The sequence below is a fragment of the Pieris brassicae genome, chromosome 4 (genome assembly GCF_905147105.1).
Source record: "Pieris brassicae chromosome 4, ilPieBrab1.1, whole genome shotgun sequence".
In the NCBI taxonomy this organism is placed as follows: Eukaryota; Metazoa; Arthropoda; class Insecta; order Lepidoptera; family Pieridae; genus Pieris; species Pieris brassicae.
The window spans coordinates 6,385,242-6,402,504 of record NC_059668.1 but is presented as its reverse complement, the minus strand read 5'-3'; the positions used below and the strand labels follow the sequence as shown (position 1 = coordinate 6,402,504).

The 17,263-nt window shown below is 31.7% G+C and overlaps 1 protein-coding gene across 4 annotated transcripts in view; it reads right to left on the bottom strand.

The window, feature by feature from the left end:
* The window catches only part of LOC123708090 (extracellular serine/threonine protein CG31145), a 55,561-nt gene that overhangs the window by 36,503 nt on the left and 1,795 nt on the right, over nt 1-17,263 (bottom strand). Inside the window, exons 1-2 of one of the 4 annotated variants that reach the window (XM_045658590.1) lie at nt 6,803-7,024; nt 1,754-1,786 (exon numbers count right to left, since the gene is read on the bottom strand). The exons of 1 other annotated variant lie outside the window; for it this stretch is intronic. In XM_045658590.1, the coding sequence (XP_045514546.1) occupies nt 1,754-1,786; nt 6,803-6,858 (89 nt within the window). In that variant the 5' untranslated portion in view covers nt 6,859-7,024. Of the gene's footprint in view, nt 1-1,753; nt 1,787-6,802; nt 7,025-17,263 lie in introns of those variants that run through there. 2 more of the 4 variants (XM_045658592.1, XM_045658591.1) reach the window with 2 other exon arrangements.

The window sequence follows — 17,263 nt, the reverse complement described above, 5'->3', positions numbered from 1 at the left end:
ATTTGGTTTATTACTTTTAATTTAGGATTTCCCTAAATAGCGAGAAACGTTTATTCATTAATGTGTTATTCTTAGTGCAATTTTTGGGTCCTTGGCCTATGACGTTTTGGAGCTTTCAACAGACGTCACGCGCGAGATGAATTTATATGAATGGTTGGCTCCAATCCAACGCAAAACGTAACCTAGAACTTTTATAAACTGAAGGAATTCATTACTACACAAATTGTTTGAGATGTTTACATCTTTATTATAGAAGCATTTATTCTTTTTTCATATCATAGTAACTAACAACTTTTAAACATAGAACTTTAGGTTTAAACATAAAAATAAAATAACACAACAGTACTACTAGAATACGACAGATTGAGGGGAGAAGTACATACTAATTGTAATATAATAAATGAATATCAGATGAAAATGAAATTATTTAAGAAAGGTTAAAATATAAACATAATATTGTAGCTGTCTATAGCTTCTCTGCGTTTCAAAACTGTGTTACAGAAAATAAATAATAAGACAAAGAAACTAAAAATTCTAAGTTGAATTTGCTCAACTTAATATGCAATGCATATGTCATATTTGCTATTCCACTAAGTTTTTATCAATATTTAGTTTCCATTAGTAAAGACGCGCGTAATTACTATAGTCTCTTACTATAACTCTTTGGTAGTGTAAACACATATGACACGTTTCCAAGAAAAAAAAATATCGAGTAAAGTCTAGTCTTTTTATCATAAAGAATAACTGGGTAATAACTCTAAACCCAAAGCACAATGTTTTCACCGAATTATATTTTATAAATAAAAACTACACAAAATGATTACTCAATAGTATACATATGTTAAATAAGTTGCCTTTGCCACTGATATGGCGTCTAAGGTTTCCACTATCATAGTAGGCTAATACCCTATTTAGTAATAAGTAAACAGGAAGTATTCTAATTTAATACACGTGAGAAATAAACAATGTATGATACATTATTTCGCTAGTCATAATAAATTGGTGTACAATTTGCCGTAACAATATATCAGAACAGTTTGGCACTGTATAACAGGTGTCAACGCCCTGTCCTCTAAGAGAAAATTACTTGCAATTTATTATTTATTAATATATTTAGTTAAGATATTAGACGTGCGGAAGTCTTGCCATCTGATCATTTATAACTGACCGATTTTATTTATTTAACCGTTTTTGGTTAAGGTAAAACAACTAACTAAGTGATACTAATCGTATGCAAAACTGAAAGAGCAATCAGTCTTATACATATAATATGCACGTTACGGAGAGACTCTTTCGCATCGGAAGCGGAAGGCGCGCGCACGCAATGTTGCGTCTTCAGCCGTCTTCACGCAGTGATGAGTTCAATAGTGAATACGTACGGGAAAGTCATTACTAATAAGATTGATATTCATTCGGTATTTCCAGTAGACATAGACATAACATTAATTACTAACGAAACACACACCAGAACACGCAAAATAATAATAAACAAAAAAAGTAATGTATGTAAATGATTATTTTTATTTTAAAGAACTAGGTACGTTTTAAGTGGTTGTAACTGGCCCTGGTACAGCATTATGCTGAGGAGCAGAATTTTCCACAGTAAACGCATATATACCTGAGATAAAGAGTATTTTATTTATTCGTATGCAATTGCAGTTTCATCACAGTTAGATTAGGTAGAAAAGTTTGAATTTCCTTTAAACTGGTGAGAAAAATGATTACCTTAATAATAGAGACATAGAAAACTCACCGAAGGCAAAAACACGCTGCCGAGCCCAGATTTCTGTAACAAAAAATATTTTTTTTGACCAAAGACCAAAAGACGTAACAATATATATGGTTGAATTGTAGACTGCTTACTGTCCTACGATTACGAACAAAATCAGTTTTATTTAAGTATTTATTCATCTATGTGAGTGAGATTATATTATAATTCTATGGGGACCGAAAAGTATGATAACCATATCATTTTACAACTATAAACCACTGGTGCTGCCACCTTGTAAGATCTGTACCTCAAATTTTGAAATCTGTTTCATGATCATTTGTTGTTATTAATAAGCAGATGGGTGACTCTTTGTGCCTGACGCAGCCCGTGGACTTTTTGGTTGGTGGTTTTCTCACAATAACCTTCACAGCGAGTGTTAAAGGCGTACATAGAAAGGCGATTGGCGCACAGACGAGGTTCTAACCAACACCTCAGGGATGAGCATCACCCGCTGAAGCCTAGTGCCAACACTGCTCTATTATTCCATAACCTTAATCTTATTTATTTAATATCTACCTACAGATATATCATAGATATACGCCAGTAAAATTAAGCCGCTACAGAATTACGACACTGGTTTTTACGAGCAAGTAATAACTTTATACATTTATGATATCCTTCTAACAATGGTTCGTTTTCATTATATTAAAAGCACTAATAATACTTTATATGATTAATTTGATTGATTAGTTTTATTAAAGATACATTTATCATCTCTTCAGAACATAAATTCAATTCGGCAGATGTATTTTAACAAAGTCGGAAGGTATTGAAGATAGTAAAAATAATTTCATAAATAGATTATTTTCATCCTATAATAGTCAATAATTTTATGCAAAATTCAAGGTGTCAGCGTAATAATCACTATATTCATCATTAATAAATTCATATTATCATATTTGTAAAAACGTCAGTAGGGTTATAATTAAGCTAAACGATTTGAAAGTGGATATCAATGACTTGTCAATTAACAATGACGCCACATACATATTATATTTCAATAGTATTACCACAGATTATTGTTATTTTTATGTTCTCGAAACGGTCAATTTCAATTTTTCGTCCAGTATTTTAAATAAATTAAATTAATGTAAATTATACTATAAAATCCCAATAATAGGTTTTGAATTAAAAAATCTTCTTTGCAGTTGTAAATATTTTGTTTCTGTAATACACATTTTTAAAGTAAAATCAACTCACTTGTAATTGTTGTTTATTTCTCTAATAGCATTATCAGCCATTTTTTTGGAATTGTGGGATTAGGGTGATACTACTAGAAATTCTGATGTTGAGACCAGAGGTCACTCAATACTAAGATATGACCGTATGGTGCTGAAGTGGTTCATAAAATTACATCACAACAGTACAATATTATTAAAATAATTGGGGAAAAAATTAAGTTATATCATAGTCATATCCTACATTTGATCCCCGGCTGTGCACCAATTGTTGACTGTGTCAGGTACAAAAGGCTGATCGCTGATCAAAGTCTAAGGCCAAATCTTCAAAAGGTTATAGAGCCACTGGTACTAACATTAAATTCTAAAACGTCGATAAATACAATATCAACATAAATACTATGTGAGCGGGTGTCATTACAGTATGAACGTCAAATCAAACAGTAACTCGGTCCACTAACAGACGTTGACGGTCCTAATTGACTTTAAAATACGCCGCGAAATAAAATACGCCACCAATAAAATGAGTATCGTCTGTTTTTCAGCGGTAATTATGGTGATTCGCTCGAACTTGTTAAAATTAATGTTGAATTTAAGTTTCACATTTCACAAAGTTCCTCTGTGTCGCGGCCGTTACACGAAGTCTTGTAATAAATAGTTTGCATAGCTCATAGCATTTTGCCTGTGCGTGATAATATTAAAGAATACTGAATGATTGAAGGTTTGCTTTGCGTTTGATTTCTTAATAGTTAGACATGTAATCCTACAATCTTCTACGTTCGAGATAACGTTTTTATGTATGAATGTAATATAGACTACCTATAAAAGTTTGTGTATCATATCATATATTCGTAAAATATTAAATTTTACGAAACTCAAACAAAACAATGACTTTTATAAAATTGCATGACCTTATTGAATTTTTCGTAGGAATATTTTTTTTAATATAATGCATACGTTTGAGAGTAAGTAACCATTGACAATTAACGTACATCTATTTTATTTTGTTTTGTCATAAAGTTTTTATTTTTTTATTCTGTCTATATTTTTGTCTGACTGCGCGTTTCATGTTGGGACTGAATATTTCATGAAAAAAAGAAGACACAGTCCAGTAGTTGCGTTTAACAATAAAAATAGCCACTGAGAGGCGGTTGTATATTTTGTTTGTGTAATATAATATACAGAATCTGATGATATAGGCTAAAAGACTTAGGTGGGATAAAACCAGCCAAACAGGCAATTTCATGAAATGACCCTCGACAAATGAAATACTACTCACTAGACGCTGTAAGAATATTTATTAAAGAAAATACTGTTACTGCATTGTGCATATAAATAGCTACTTTATAATAATTGTGAATTGCACTAAGACAACAGAAAACATAATGTCTAGAGAATTAATTGAATTAATGTAAAACTAATAAACAATTGCTATACAATCTATATCCACACTAGTCATCTGTTTTACTTAACAATTACATTTTCCTCTAAATTATATACTACGTTAAAAAAAACATGATAACAACATATACGAGGACGGTCCGATAAGTACCTAGCCTCACCTCCCGCAAGAGTATTTTCATGGCTTAGAACATTCTCGTAGACTGCTACTGTAATAATTTCAACCGGATCGGATGTGTAGTTTTCATATGATCGCGCGTGGAACCGGAGCGAGCATGTCCATTCTTGTTTTAGGAAGGGAAATCGCGCAGAGAAGAGCGCGTGGATACAGTGTACAGTGACTCTTCTCCTTCGATGGCGACTGTCAAAAATTGGTTTAACAAGTTTCAACGATCACCACGTTCGCCACGCCCTAACGGCTACCACGGAGCATGACAAAAATCCACAACCTCATATTGGCAGACCGCCGATTAAAGGTGCCTGTGATAGCTGAGACAATAGCATCTCAAAAGGCCGCGTGGGTCATATGCGGGAGAACAAACGCCACTGTGCGACCACTTCAGAGCAGTGTTTGATGATGTTTAAGCGCAATCCAAAGGAGTTTCTGCGTCGTTTCGTGACCGTGTATACACATGGATACATTGGTACACAATAGAGACGGAGGAACGACGAAAAAAAGTGCTCTTCCATCTGGATAACGCACCGGTTCACACCTCCGCCGTCTCCACGGCTAAATTGGTAGAATTAGGCTAACTGCTGCCCCATCCACTGTATTCTCCAGATTTGGCCCCGTGCGATTTCATTTTGTTTCCAAATTTTAAAAAATCAATTCACCAGACAGCAATTTAAGTCGAATGAGGCGGTTATCGCCACCACGGATAACCGAGAATATTACTTTGCAGGACTACAGAAGACGTTTTTTGACGGATTAAAGAAGTTGGAACATCGCTGGGTCAAGTGTATCGAACTCAAAGAACATTATCTTTAGAAATAAATTTGAAAAAAAATGTTGTGTGTGATATTTAAAGATAAGGCAAATATCGTTTATTAAAGAATAAAAATATGAATATTATTTAGGACCTTATAATGATTTTAATACATTTTGGAAATCAAAAATTATTATATTTAATTCCATCCATCCATCCTTCCCTACGATTACAATATTTTTTATAAATGTTTTGATACAGGTATGCAGTTGGTATAAGTTTATCCTTACTATTAAATTTATTGATATATCTTTTGCGTTAAGATATTTGTGAATAACGTTGATTACGTAAACCTTTTCATTGAATTTAAATTTCGTAAACCTTATAGATAATCAATTCCCAATTCATCCCGTCGTCCATTTATCCCTCATTCCGATGAACGCGTTTTGGCCAAAACTTACCGATATTCAGATTGAGCATTCTGATTAATAAGCTATCTGGAGCTATCTTTCTAACGAGATAGTCTGGAAAACCATAGTTGCTACAACACTTTGAAATAAATTTACCTTTAGATTTATAAGTTTTGAATCGATAAGTGATGTATTGTTTTTCGTTTATGTACCAGTTTCATCGTGCCGAGCGTTGGCAAGCTTTTGTAAATAAATTTAAGTCACTACACTAAATTATATACATATGAAATTTGCATTATAAACTTTACAATGTGTACGCAAACTTAATTCGGAACCTATTAAGTGTGCAATTAAAAACGAAAGCATAATAACCTCGACATACGGTCAACTAAAGTAAAAGTGACAGAGCACTTATATATATTTACATCACAACACCGGTTTAACGGCCCAAGGTCGGAGACAGGTATAAGTGGCCCGCATCCGTCATCAGTACATTGTGCTCATAATTCACATATTATTGCGTTTCTAGTATTGTATTCTATTAGAATTAACAAATACTAAAGTGTTATTAGTAAATTAGCAGTGCGTTCCTCTACCTCCAATTACGCTCAGGAATTTGGAAACTTAACTTAGATTATAACATAAATTGTATTTCTTCAGCCCTCTTTTGTTTATGCCAGTTGAACAGGAAATCAACTTTACGATTACTTTCTTGATCGGACTTTTAAAAAATGTAGTCGAGATTATTTTACATATTTGTACAAATAAATTCGCAAAGTAATATTTTTTTGCAATCATCGTTTAAGTGGTAAGTGGATTCAACTAATTGATAAAAACTAAATTGAATAGGATTATGTCACGAATCGCTAATTATCTAGTCACAGACGAAAAATGTGCAAACATTTTCTAAATAATTATATCGAAAATCTATATTAGAAACGGATATGAAAATTCTTCATAATCCTAAAAGTTCTTCTTAAGAATAATTTTGGAGTATTACCTATATTTTTTCTCCAAACCAGATATTTTTGAAGCTATTATTTATTCTATATCTTATCTATCTTTATCCAGATTTATTCTTCTAAATAAATAAAATCCAAAAATTCGTAAACTTACTTATAAATCAGCACCAAACAAAATTTTAAATACCGCATCACTTTCACAGGTAACATTCATAACATGAAACTCACTAACATGTCAGTACTGGTGTAAATCGAGCTGATTCTCGCGTTGTTTTGAGCGACTCATGAAAGCTCTTGCGCCCACGCATCTCTCGCGCTATAAAGAGAACGAATGTCGCCGGCCCTGGCGCAAGGTTGCTGGATTATCGCTGTACTTTCCGAATTCTTTCCTATTTTTATTTTATGAATGAAATTGCATAATATTTTTTTTTATTAGTATCGGTACATGGCGAAATGCGTTTCCTCATTTTCTCCTGTGACCCAATAAAAACTGATTGGTATTAAAAATATCCTGTTTATGACACATTTTAATGCAATCCATTTAATTTTTGATTTACGATAAGCGTGTGGTATATTCCTAACTGACTCCGAAGTAACAACCCTGAGTTACAACTACAAGTCCCAGTTATACACCATTTAACGTTTCTATGTGCACCAAATTTCAACGTCGTTTTTGCCAGGATATTCGGAACCTTGCCTGAAGGGACTCCTGTTTATATATTTTAATATACTTAAGTTATTATATTTTAAGGTTATTTATTGTTTTTTTCTTATATTCATTTATGTTATTCCTTTAGTTTAGAAACTGACAACTCATGGAAACGAAAGTCATGTCTTCCACCAACCTCCCTTAGAACATAAAAATTAAATAATTCTTATAGACTCTCGAATAAAGAATATAATAAATAAATTCGCAGGTCGTTAAATCGCCATTACTCCATTACTACATTACGCCATTGCTATTTGTAACGTAAAGCAGTTTTTGCTGAAAATTTTTGTCAGTTGGTAAATTCATATTATTCATATGATAAGTAATCTTAATCACCTAACCGTCGATTTTATTAACAAAAACCAGTTTGAACGTTCAGAAAACACCTTCTTTCAAAGTTAAAAAAATTTAATTGATTGAATTACTAATTTAGTATATTGATAAAAAACGTATATATTTAAAACAAGATTAAATGATTATTATAAATGAGTTTATTACAATAATACATATCGAAAATATATAAAGACACCTGGTAACATTAATTATACAACAGTCTACTGTCATCAGTTATTAATATTATACTGTCTGTGGATGTCGATCTTCGGCAAATTCTATATCAAAAGTAAGGGAAATATTAATTGTGACGTAACTAAATTTAAAAAAGTCAACTAATGAACTCAGCAAACTAAAAACTCGATTGTTGCGGTATTTTCGTTGGCAATAATGGTTAGTATCAAATTAGACAATAGACATGTGTGTGTCATAGATACTATGTACAATTGTATAACACAATTTGCGAAATTCAATCATCCTTTATAACAAATTTTATATATTATTTATTTTGTTATACAAAAGTATTTACTTTGTTATAAATAAAAATCGACGGCGCTACAACCTTTTTAGATCTGGGCCTCAGATTGGTGTATCTTGGTGTATCTGTCTCATGATCATTTGTTAATCTAATATGCAAGTAGGTAATCAGCCTCCTATGCCTAGGGCGGAATTCCTCATGATGTTTTCCTTCACCGTTCGAGCGAATGTTAATCGCGCACGTAGACAGAAAGTCCATTGGTACACCGCCGGGATCGAACCTCCGACCTCAGGTATGAAAGTCGCACGCTGAAGGCACTAAGCCAGCACTACTCTACTTTGTTATAAAACGATATTTAATGTAATGTATGTTAGTATATTTTAATAAAAGATTATTATTAAACGTGTACACGCTTAAACCATAGACAAAATACTGTTGTAAAAGGATGCGATGACGCGATTTGCGTGTAAATGTTGCTTGCTTTGTAAAGACTCAAATTAGTGGTAATAAAAAAACGACACAACAAGACGTGTATAGCTACTTATAATTGTTAATTGATCCTAATTATAGTTTCTCTATATATCCCTAATTATTCTACAATTAATCATTATAATTATATTCCCTAGTTATTTTATATAATTAGTTTTTAATCCAGTAGCTTTTGTAATAGTGGTATCGATGTCCAACTACCTTACAAAACGCTCATGGTATGTGTCTTATTCGACATTATAACCATAAATATTTCTGTAAATAACGCATTCATAAACTATAAAACTAAGCAATATTATTATAACAATATAAACGCAACAAAACATTTTATTTCGAAAGACAGCACGTGTATTTTATATGTAAAATAAGATTTTTATCGCAGAAATTGCATTTCGAAAGACGCACATAAAGCCAAATCGTAAACGAACTATTTTTGATTAGGTTTGGACTCGGAATGCTTCATAAAACCGTTTCGCTACATATGTTACAGTTTCACGGTCAAAACTGGAAAACATAATTAAAAAACTAATTAGCGAACGTTCTATTGTCTATGTTCAACTATAAGTCAATGAAATAAGAAAGTGTTTCATACTAATCGGTTACCCGATGTTGTAATATTTTGGTATTGTAGGTCTTTGGAAGTAAAATTTGTTTAGTACAAAAAAATGGTACTACATAGAATCTGTATTTTTATTTATTTATAAAAATAATTATTATCCAGTGGCACTACTACTACTCTAAATGGACCTTGGCCTCAGACTGCATCAGTTTCTTTGATCATATTAATTTCATAGACAAGTAGGTGATCAGCCTTCTCTCTGGCACGGCTAGATTTAAAACACGTCGGTTGCCTTCGACGTACGAGCGAGAGTTAGATGAGACCGAAAGTCCTTTGGTGCACAGACAGTGATCGAACCTACGACCTCAGAGAAGTCGCACTTTGAAGCTACGAGGCCAACTCCGTTTTTTTTATACACTGACGCCTTTTACCCGAATGGGTAGGCTCCATTTGCTACGGTCTTGACATACCCATACACCCACTTTCATGTCATGTACTGGTTATAGGTTCTTTTGACCTGTCCTTTCTCTAGTACGTCCTGAATTTAGTCCAGGTATGAACGCCAATGCCTAACCGACCCGAACTCACCATCCACGGTGGCCTTCCATATACTAATCATAAGTCACTTCTCAGAATCTTAGCCGAAGGTAATTGGAAAATATGTTTTAAAAATTGTATTACACTTCAAAAATCGATAATTCTGTTCCTTCTTTGGCCACTACAATCTTTTAAATATTGGTTGGATAGTTTCTCCAAATGTCCAAATACGCGCGCATCAGCTTATGTGCCGAATAATATATAATAATTTAATATATAAACTTTTCCCAATTAAAAAATTAAAGCAAACTAATGCAACCTGGACTTATGAATTTATTTCTAAATTAATTTATTTTGTTTGTAATAATTGAAAGAAAATAACTTATATTATATTATGTATAACTAATCATTATGTATTTTAATAGCAAAGGGGGCAACCGGGCAGGAGGCTCAGCTGATTTTAAGTGATACCACCACACACTCAATGGCACAGGGCTCGAGAGTGCGTTGCGTTTTTTTAAAAATTGGTACGCTCTTTTCTTGAATTCACATTATGTATGCAATCTCAATATATATATATTAGCATAACGAAACAAAATAAAATCTGAAAACCGTCCGAAAAGCTTTATTGAATTTTGATATCAGGAAGGAAAAGTATTGTGGTTGAATAATATCTAGAAATATTAAATAGCCATTTTTTGAATTTATTCTGAGTTTTTTATTATGGATTTATAATGGAAATTATAGGTTTATGCTTTATACATGAACCTAATTTAATGGTGGCTTACAAACATTTTATAAAAAAACCATAAAAACTTGGCGATTTAAATGAGTTACTGAGAGTTTATTGCCAGTTCTTCGCGTCCGTTGTACTATTTGAGAACTGGCAGTAAATGTAAATTTAAAAGCATTATTTTATTACTAACTTAAATTTATATTGAGTTACCTGCATGAGTAAATGCAGGTAACTCATTAAGTATCCTAGATTTTGAAAATTAAGAAAATATGACTTTTAGGGTTACCAAATTAATTAATCAAGTTAATTCGCACTATTGATATTTTGATGAGCAGCGAAAGTTGTAAAACGAGTCTTGGGTCGCGGTGTAATGCACACTTTAGTAGGGCCGTAACAACACATTTACGTATAAATACTAAAAAGTAAAATGTATGTTAATATTTTATTAAGTAATCTGGATAACTAAAGTATCAATCATCAAAATTAATATCAGACAATATAAGTCTTTACTTTGGAAAGCTTTCCTATGAACTAAAACACTTATAGCTAAAAAAAAACCTCAGAACCGTTTACTACCGTTTACTACCGTTTGGCCTATACCAAGCCGTATCGGCGAAATATATAAGATATAAATAAAGTTTATACATCTAGATTTTAAAGTGCAACTCCAAGAATAAAATCGAAATACTCGTACGCTGCATTTTTACTGTTTCAAGACAAAATTTCGTTATAATTTTTGTTTACAGCCCTAGTTATTAGAGGCGTAAAGTGGATTGACAATCGTGTCATCGAATCAAGGCGTAAAAACCGCACCGCCTGACATTTACGTAAAACTGGTATATTTGGAAAGAATTACAAGGGATTATTAGTAAGTAATAAAACTATTTAGACAAGTGGATGTTGGTCACGAGATCTACTAAGCTTTGTATGAATGTCAATTTCAGATCTTAGCGGGATGCACTTTTTGAGCCGGTAAAACTAAAACTATTATGCTGAAAATAAAATATTGAAATAAGGTTTTTAGTGACAACATCTAAGAATAATATAAATTTTTAATTAATAACTAGATTAATACATAATCTATACAGTTGGTATTCGAGTTGTATTCTATGATCTACGATATCATAAGCTCCAGTAAACCGAAGCTAAACTTATGTATTATTATTTCGTTATTGTTAAAATTAGGTTTGTACATTGCTATTATTTATGGACATTGCGATCGCGTTGCCTAACATTAATATAACGCAATGTGCAGTACGAAAACTATCCGCTAAACTGATTATAATAACACGAAAACATGCCTTAATTTTTAAACAAATGATTATGTATTACAGTAAATATAGTAATAACATTGACAGTTTTAAAGTATATAAATATTATGGTTTCAAATAACTTTTAACAGTTAATTCTGCTATACTGTGTCGGTGATTAAATTATATACTTATAGTGTGCCAACACATATAATATGTTGTAAAGCTCAATAAAAACAAGTCTACAAAAAGGAGATAAGCAAATCTGATGACGGGTACAATGAAAGGTTAAGTTCTCTAATGGAATATTTTAATACTAAATAAAACCCATTACGAAATTCGTTCATGCAACAAATAATAAAGCAAATTAATTCCCTTCGAATATTTTTGTATTAGAATAATAAACAACTTATGTTCCTAATTGTAAGACTATAAAGTGAATTTTGTTTTGAAACTACGAATATAGCAACCAAATTTCTTCAAGAAATGTAGCTAAAATCTCATTATTACGTTGTAATATGGTTTCGTTGTCGTCACAACTCGCGGTTAGATTAGAGGCCATGGTTACTTAGTTATGTAATTTGTAATTTCGCTTTTCATTTTTCACTTTTTTTAAGTTTCGAGTCACTGCCCTCATTCACAACTAATCTGTTGCGGAGAAGTGATTAAAAGTATTTACGATAAAGTCATAAAAATTAAATGTTAAATGAAAAAGACAATTAAATAAATTTATAGTAGCAATGCAGTTGTTACAACCTTTAGGTTTTGGGCTCAGGTTTCTGTAACTGTTTCGTGACAATACTTTGATGAATAGCCGTCTATGCCGGCCTTACGCCGTCGATTTTTAGATCAAAGTTGCCTCACAATGTGTCCCTTTACCAGCGAATGTTAATTCCATATACAATAACAGCCGCGATTCGAATACATGACGTCAGGTATGAGCGGCGCACGCTCAATACTAAAAACGGCAAGTCAACGCGAATTCTGCGTTAATAAGTGATATATTGATTTCGATTTTACTGACAGACTAATATATTCTTTATAAATTGAAGATAGGTACAATAATATAAATCAGGGCAAATTATGGTACCTACAATGCGCACTATGCGCACGCATAACCCGGCTACGTTACTAGTCTAATTTAATAACAAGAAGAATTTAATATAAGTGTTTATTGTCACACACAGAAGCTAAATGATATTATAGAAAATGTCATATCCGCGTCCATTGTACGCGACATTTGAGTCAGCGGCAGGATTATGCAAAATGTACGCAATACTCCCGGTACAAGATATTGATACTTTCTGTGACTGAACGCTAACCTTTTTGTATCCTTACGTAACGACATTACGTACACTTGTTCGGCCAAACATATGTACCGTTTATGGAAAATTATGTCAAATCTCAAGATCATTTTACGATTCATTGTTATCAACCTGTCTACTATATAGCAACAAAGGGCTACACGGTTATTGACAACTTGTTTGATTATGTTTTGCTTTAGTCGTTTTTAGTTTAAAAGACGCTTATATACGCGAGGATTCCGTTAAATGCGGTAATTAGTATTATGATAAGGTAATTAATGTTAATTAGGATAACTTGCATTAAAAAATGACAAGTAAATTTAACAGTGTTTCATTTCCTTTCAAAAGAATCCTTTCAATAATATGGTTTGACATTCTATCAACCTCATACTCTTGCTTGTTCAAGCGCTAAATCGCAAATCAACTTCCTTTATGCTTCTGCAGAGAGTAATACTAATTAACAATTACGTTAAATTAATTACGTATAAAAACAGCTACTCTAAATTTGGTTGAACCACAGTTCGAGAGTTTACAATCAATATCTCTGAAGTAATTATTGCGCTATTGAGTCACTAAATATATGTATATAATAAAAGGTACTCATCTATATAAATATGCACTGCTGCTTAAGTGTTTTAAGTAATATCCTTCTAATGTATAAAAGTATCAATATTGAAACTCTTATGATGATAAAAAACAAAATATGTACCATATTTAGGAAATGTTTAGAAAAGTAATGCAGCGCTCGAGACAAGAAACGGTGTTTTCGTATCAACAATACTAATATAAAATACTATATAAACTCCTTTATTATAAAAACACTTGCCACATTGATGTTTGGTTAAATTCAGTTATGTAGATTCAAAGCAAAAGAATCATAAATCGCACTACGCAGATCCCGCGATATGTTAACTGAACAGTAGAGGCATTTACTGTGTCTCGATGTATCAATTGTCTCCAAATGACCCCGTGTTCCGACTGACAAACAGCCGCCAGGCATTGATTTGTAACTACGTAGGAACCTTTTTTTTCAGAATACAGTTTAAGTAAATCATGTTTGTGTTCAGTTTATTATGTATAGAATAAAACCGGCAATTCTAATATATAAGTCGTCAAAACGAGCAATTTTTAAGTTGCAGAAAAGCTATATTAAATTTTATTTCTAGTATCAAAATCACGAAAACAACACATCAACACACAACACAACTCCTTTTTTTTCATTTTACTAGTCATATTGTTACGCTAACATATTTTAATTACTTCTAAAAACATTTATACTATAATTACTTGATGTGTTTTAACGATTTATAATATGCTTCTCATAGAGTGTATCTGAGTCAGAAGTCCTACATTTACAAGTACGTTCTAGAGTAATATCTTGTTTGGCAATTTTATTATTATGTATTAGGTATAATACCATTGGAACTAAGACTTTTAAGGAAGTAACTAATTAAATCAATTGAATTGTTATTAAATAAGTAACAATGCAGTTTTGATACCTTCATTAATAGTTCCTAAAAACGTATTTCAATAGTTCTAATAGGAAATATAAATGTTACAACATGGTATCTGGTGGAAGAATCTCACCTAAACCTACAATACTTAACTACATGTGGGAGAATTTTTTTACGGAGAATTTTTCTATCGATTGCCTATTATTAATTAGAAATCATAGATAAGCTATGTGAATATTACATGATACGACCGGAAAGTATGTACAAAAGACACCTGTTTTGATTGAATACTCTCATAATAATTACTACAGGTTGAAACATTTAGTTAGTGAAATTTTTGTACAGATTACGACATACTTTAAGCTTTATTCAAGAATGTTTTGACGCGCTTAATTAATGTCTCTGGTAAGGACTTTCAATAGCTAAAGTTCATATGAATGAGAACTTAATAGGCGTGCCTTTTAATAATAAACATATTTTCATTTTGCTTTTCCTTACCGTCTTAGCTTACGAATGGTATAACAACGCTAGGAAACTGCAAAAGGTTAATGTGAATAATTTTACAGCATGCATTTTCTTAGTTTCATTATCATAACAATAGTTTTATATTTACACGTGACTATAAATGTCTATGTTACCATATTGGCTAACTCCTGCCATTTTTTTTATTAGGACTATTTAGTTTCAATTGTAAAATTCTGTTTATAATTTCTCTGTGTACAAATTTACCAACCATGTGACGCATTTCAGTAAACATTTTATTAGAAATGTTTCATAGTTTTCAGTATTTGTCAATTGACATTATATATATATATATAGCCTTTGAATAGTAATTTAATTTTTTTTATAAATAGTTCAATTAGTAAGGGTATTTACATGACGCATTTCAGTAAACATTATAATGTAATATTATCATAATTAAAACTACTTGGTCTATTTTTTATAGACCAGGGGCAAACGGACAGAAGGCTTATCTGATGTTAAGTAAACACTCTCAATGCCAGATTTTATGGAATTGGTATGTTCTAGTGGTAATGGTGTAAAGTTCTTTTTAATTAATTTTTTTTATAAATTTATTTATTTATTTTTTGCGCCACAATATAAGTTTAATTTAAGAAATATAATTTATTTCCAATTAAAAGTATATCCACGGTAGAACTGATATCAAACGGTAGACAATTCATTCGAATCGCTGTTTTCTTAAAAACCGTAGGAAATTAAAGCTGCATGTGGTTCTTAATGAACATTCCTTGGTTGGATAATTAGAAACGCTTCAATACTCTACGAAGAAGTACTTCTTATACATGGGTTGTTTTTCCGAAAAAAAGGGTTCTTTTTGTTTATTGTGCTATATGTTTCAATATAAGCTATTTTTAACGTGAATGTTTTGTTAAAGTCTAGTACAAATCAAATTCCGAAAGCAGTAACGCTAAATGAACTTCATTGAGAATTGAACCCAGGACCACAAGAATACATTGATCACGTCAAGTTCTTGACTATTAAGCCAAGGAATACAGTCGCAATACAGAAATGCACACCAGTTAATGAACAAGGATAATTTCGGCATCCACTTAAATGTATTTTAGTGTTAACTGATTTTAACGTAATGCGTCTTGCAAAATATTGTAACAATTTTCGTAACTTTAAGGACTGGTTAACAGATGAAGAATTTACTTTTAAATTATATGTTATTACTTCTTGATCTGTAACGAAAAAAACTACTTACTTATTAAACTGTCCAAACCAAAAGCAGCCGATGCTAAATAGCAAGTATGCCTAATGACACCATAGCATCTATAATTTTCCTTACAGGAAATGGAACGTGAAAAAATATGTTCACAACCTCCATTAACGCACGCGCAGCTATCATTAGAAGATGTCGTTAATGATATCGTTTGCCAATTGTCAACTGTGGACTATATATTTGATACCATGAATATAAATTAACACAGTGTATTGAGTAGGCTAAGAAAAAAGTTTCACAATTTGAGTAAATTATAATATGGTTTTCTACTACACTCTACTTTGCGTCTATGCGTCTTAATAATCATTTGCAAAGACCCCTCGTGCAGTATGCAGCGATGTTGCATGGATCTGGTTAGCGCTGCGTCTTCTTAAGTTTTCATGTTATTTTCACATATGTATATTCTTTTTACAACATAGTTACATAAGTCGTTGTCCTCTTTGTAAAATGTGTGATGTTTGAGAGTAAAGATATAATAGAATAAAATAAAATAACATAGTAATCAATAATATTCTTATACTGTTTTCTATACCTTAACTACACACATAGCGTGGTTCAAAAATGCTTTTATTTAAACGTATATTAGTGTTTAATTATTGACAATTACATATAATTTCAATTATTGAGTTACATTATGTTTTTTAAATTACGATTTATTGAATACTGGTCATATGTGAAACCTATTCAATATAATTTTACAGATTTTTTATTAGTAAACGAATTTACACACTAAAAACAAAACGTTCCGTATTACAATATTAGTGTAGAGAATGATTCAAAATTTACCAATTGATAACTTTGAATTTACCAAAGTGTCTAGGCGTAAGTTTAACTTATAAACCAACGATAGCGAGACCCCATAGCTCGTATAGCATTAGCATAGCATTATTATAGGAATTTCAATCAGAACATTTCCGTTTACATTATATAGAGATCTTTTAGTTTGTTCATCTTATTTATATTAATTACTAACTTACGTCTGGTGCTTTCGGATCTAGATAAAATGTTAAAAGTCGTGGGGT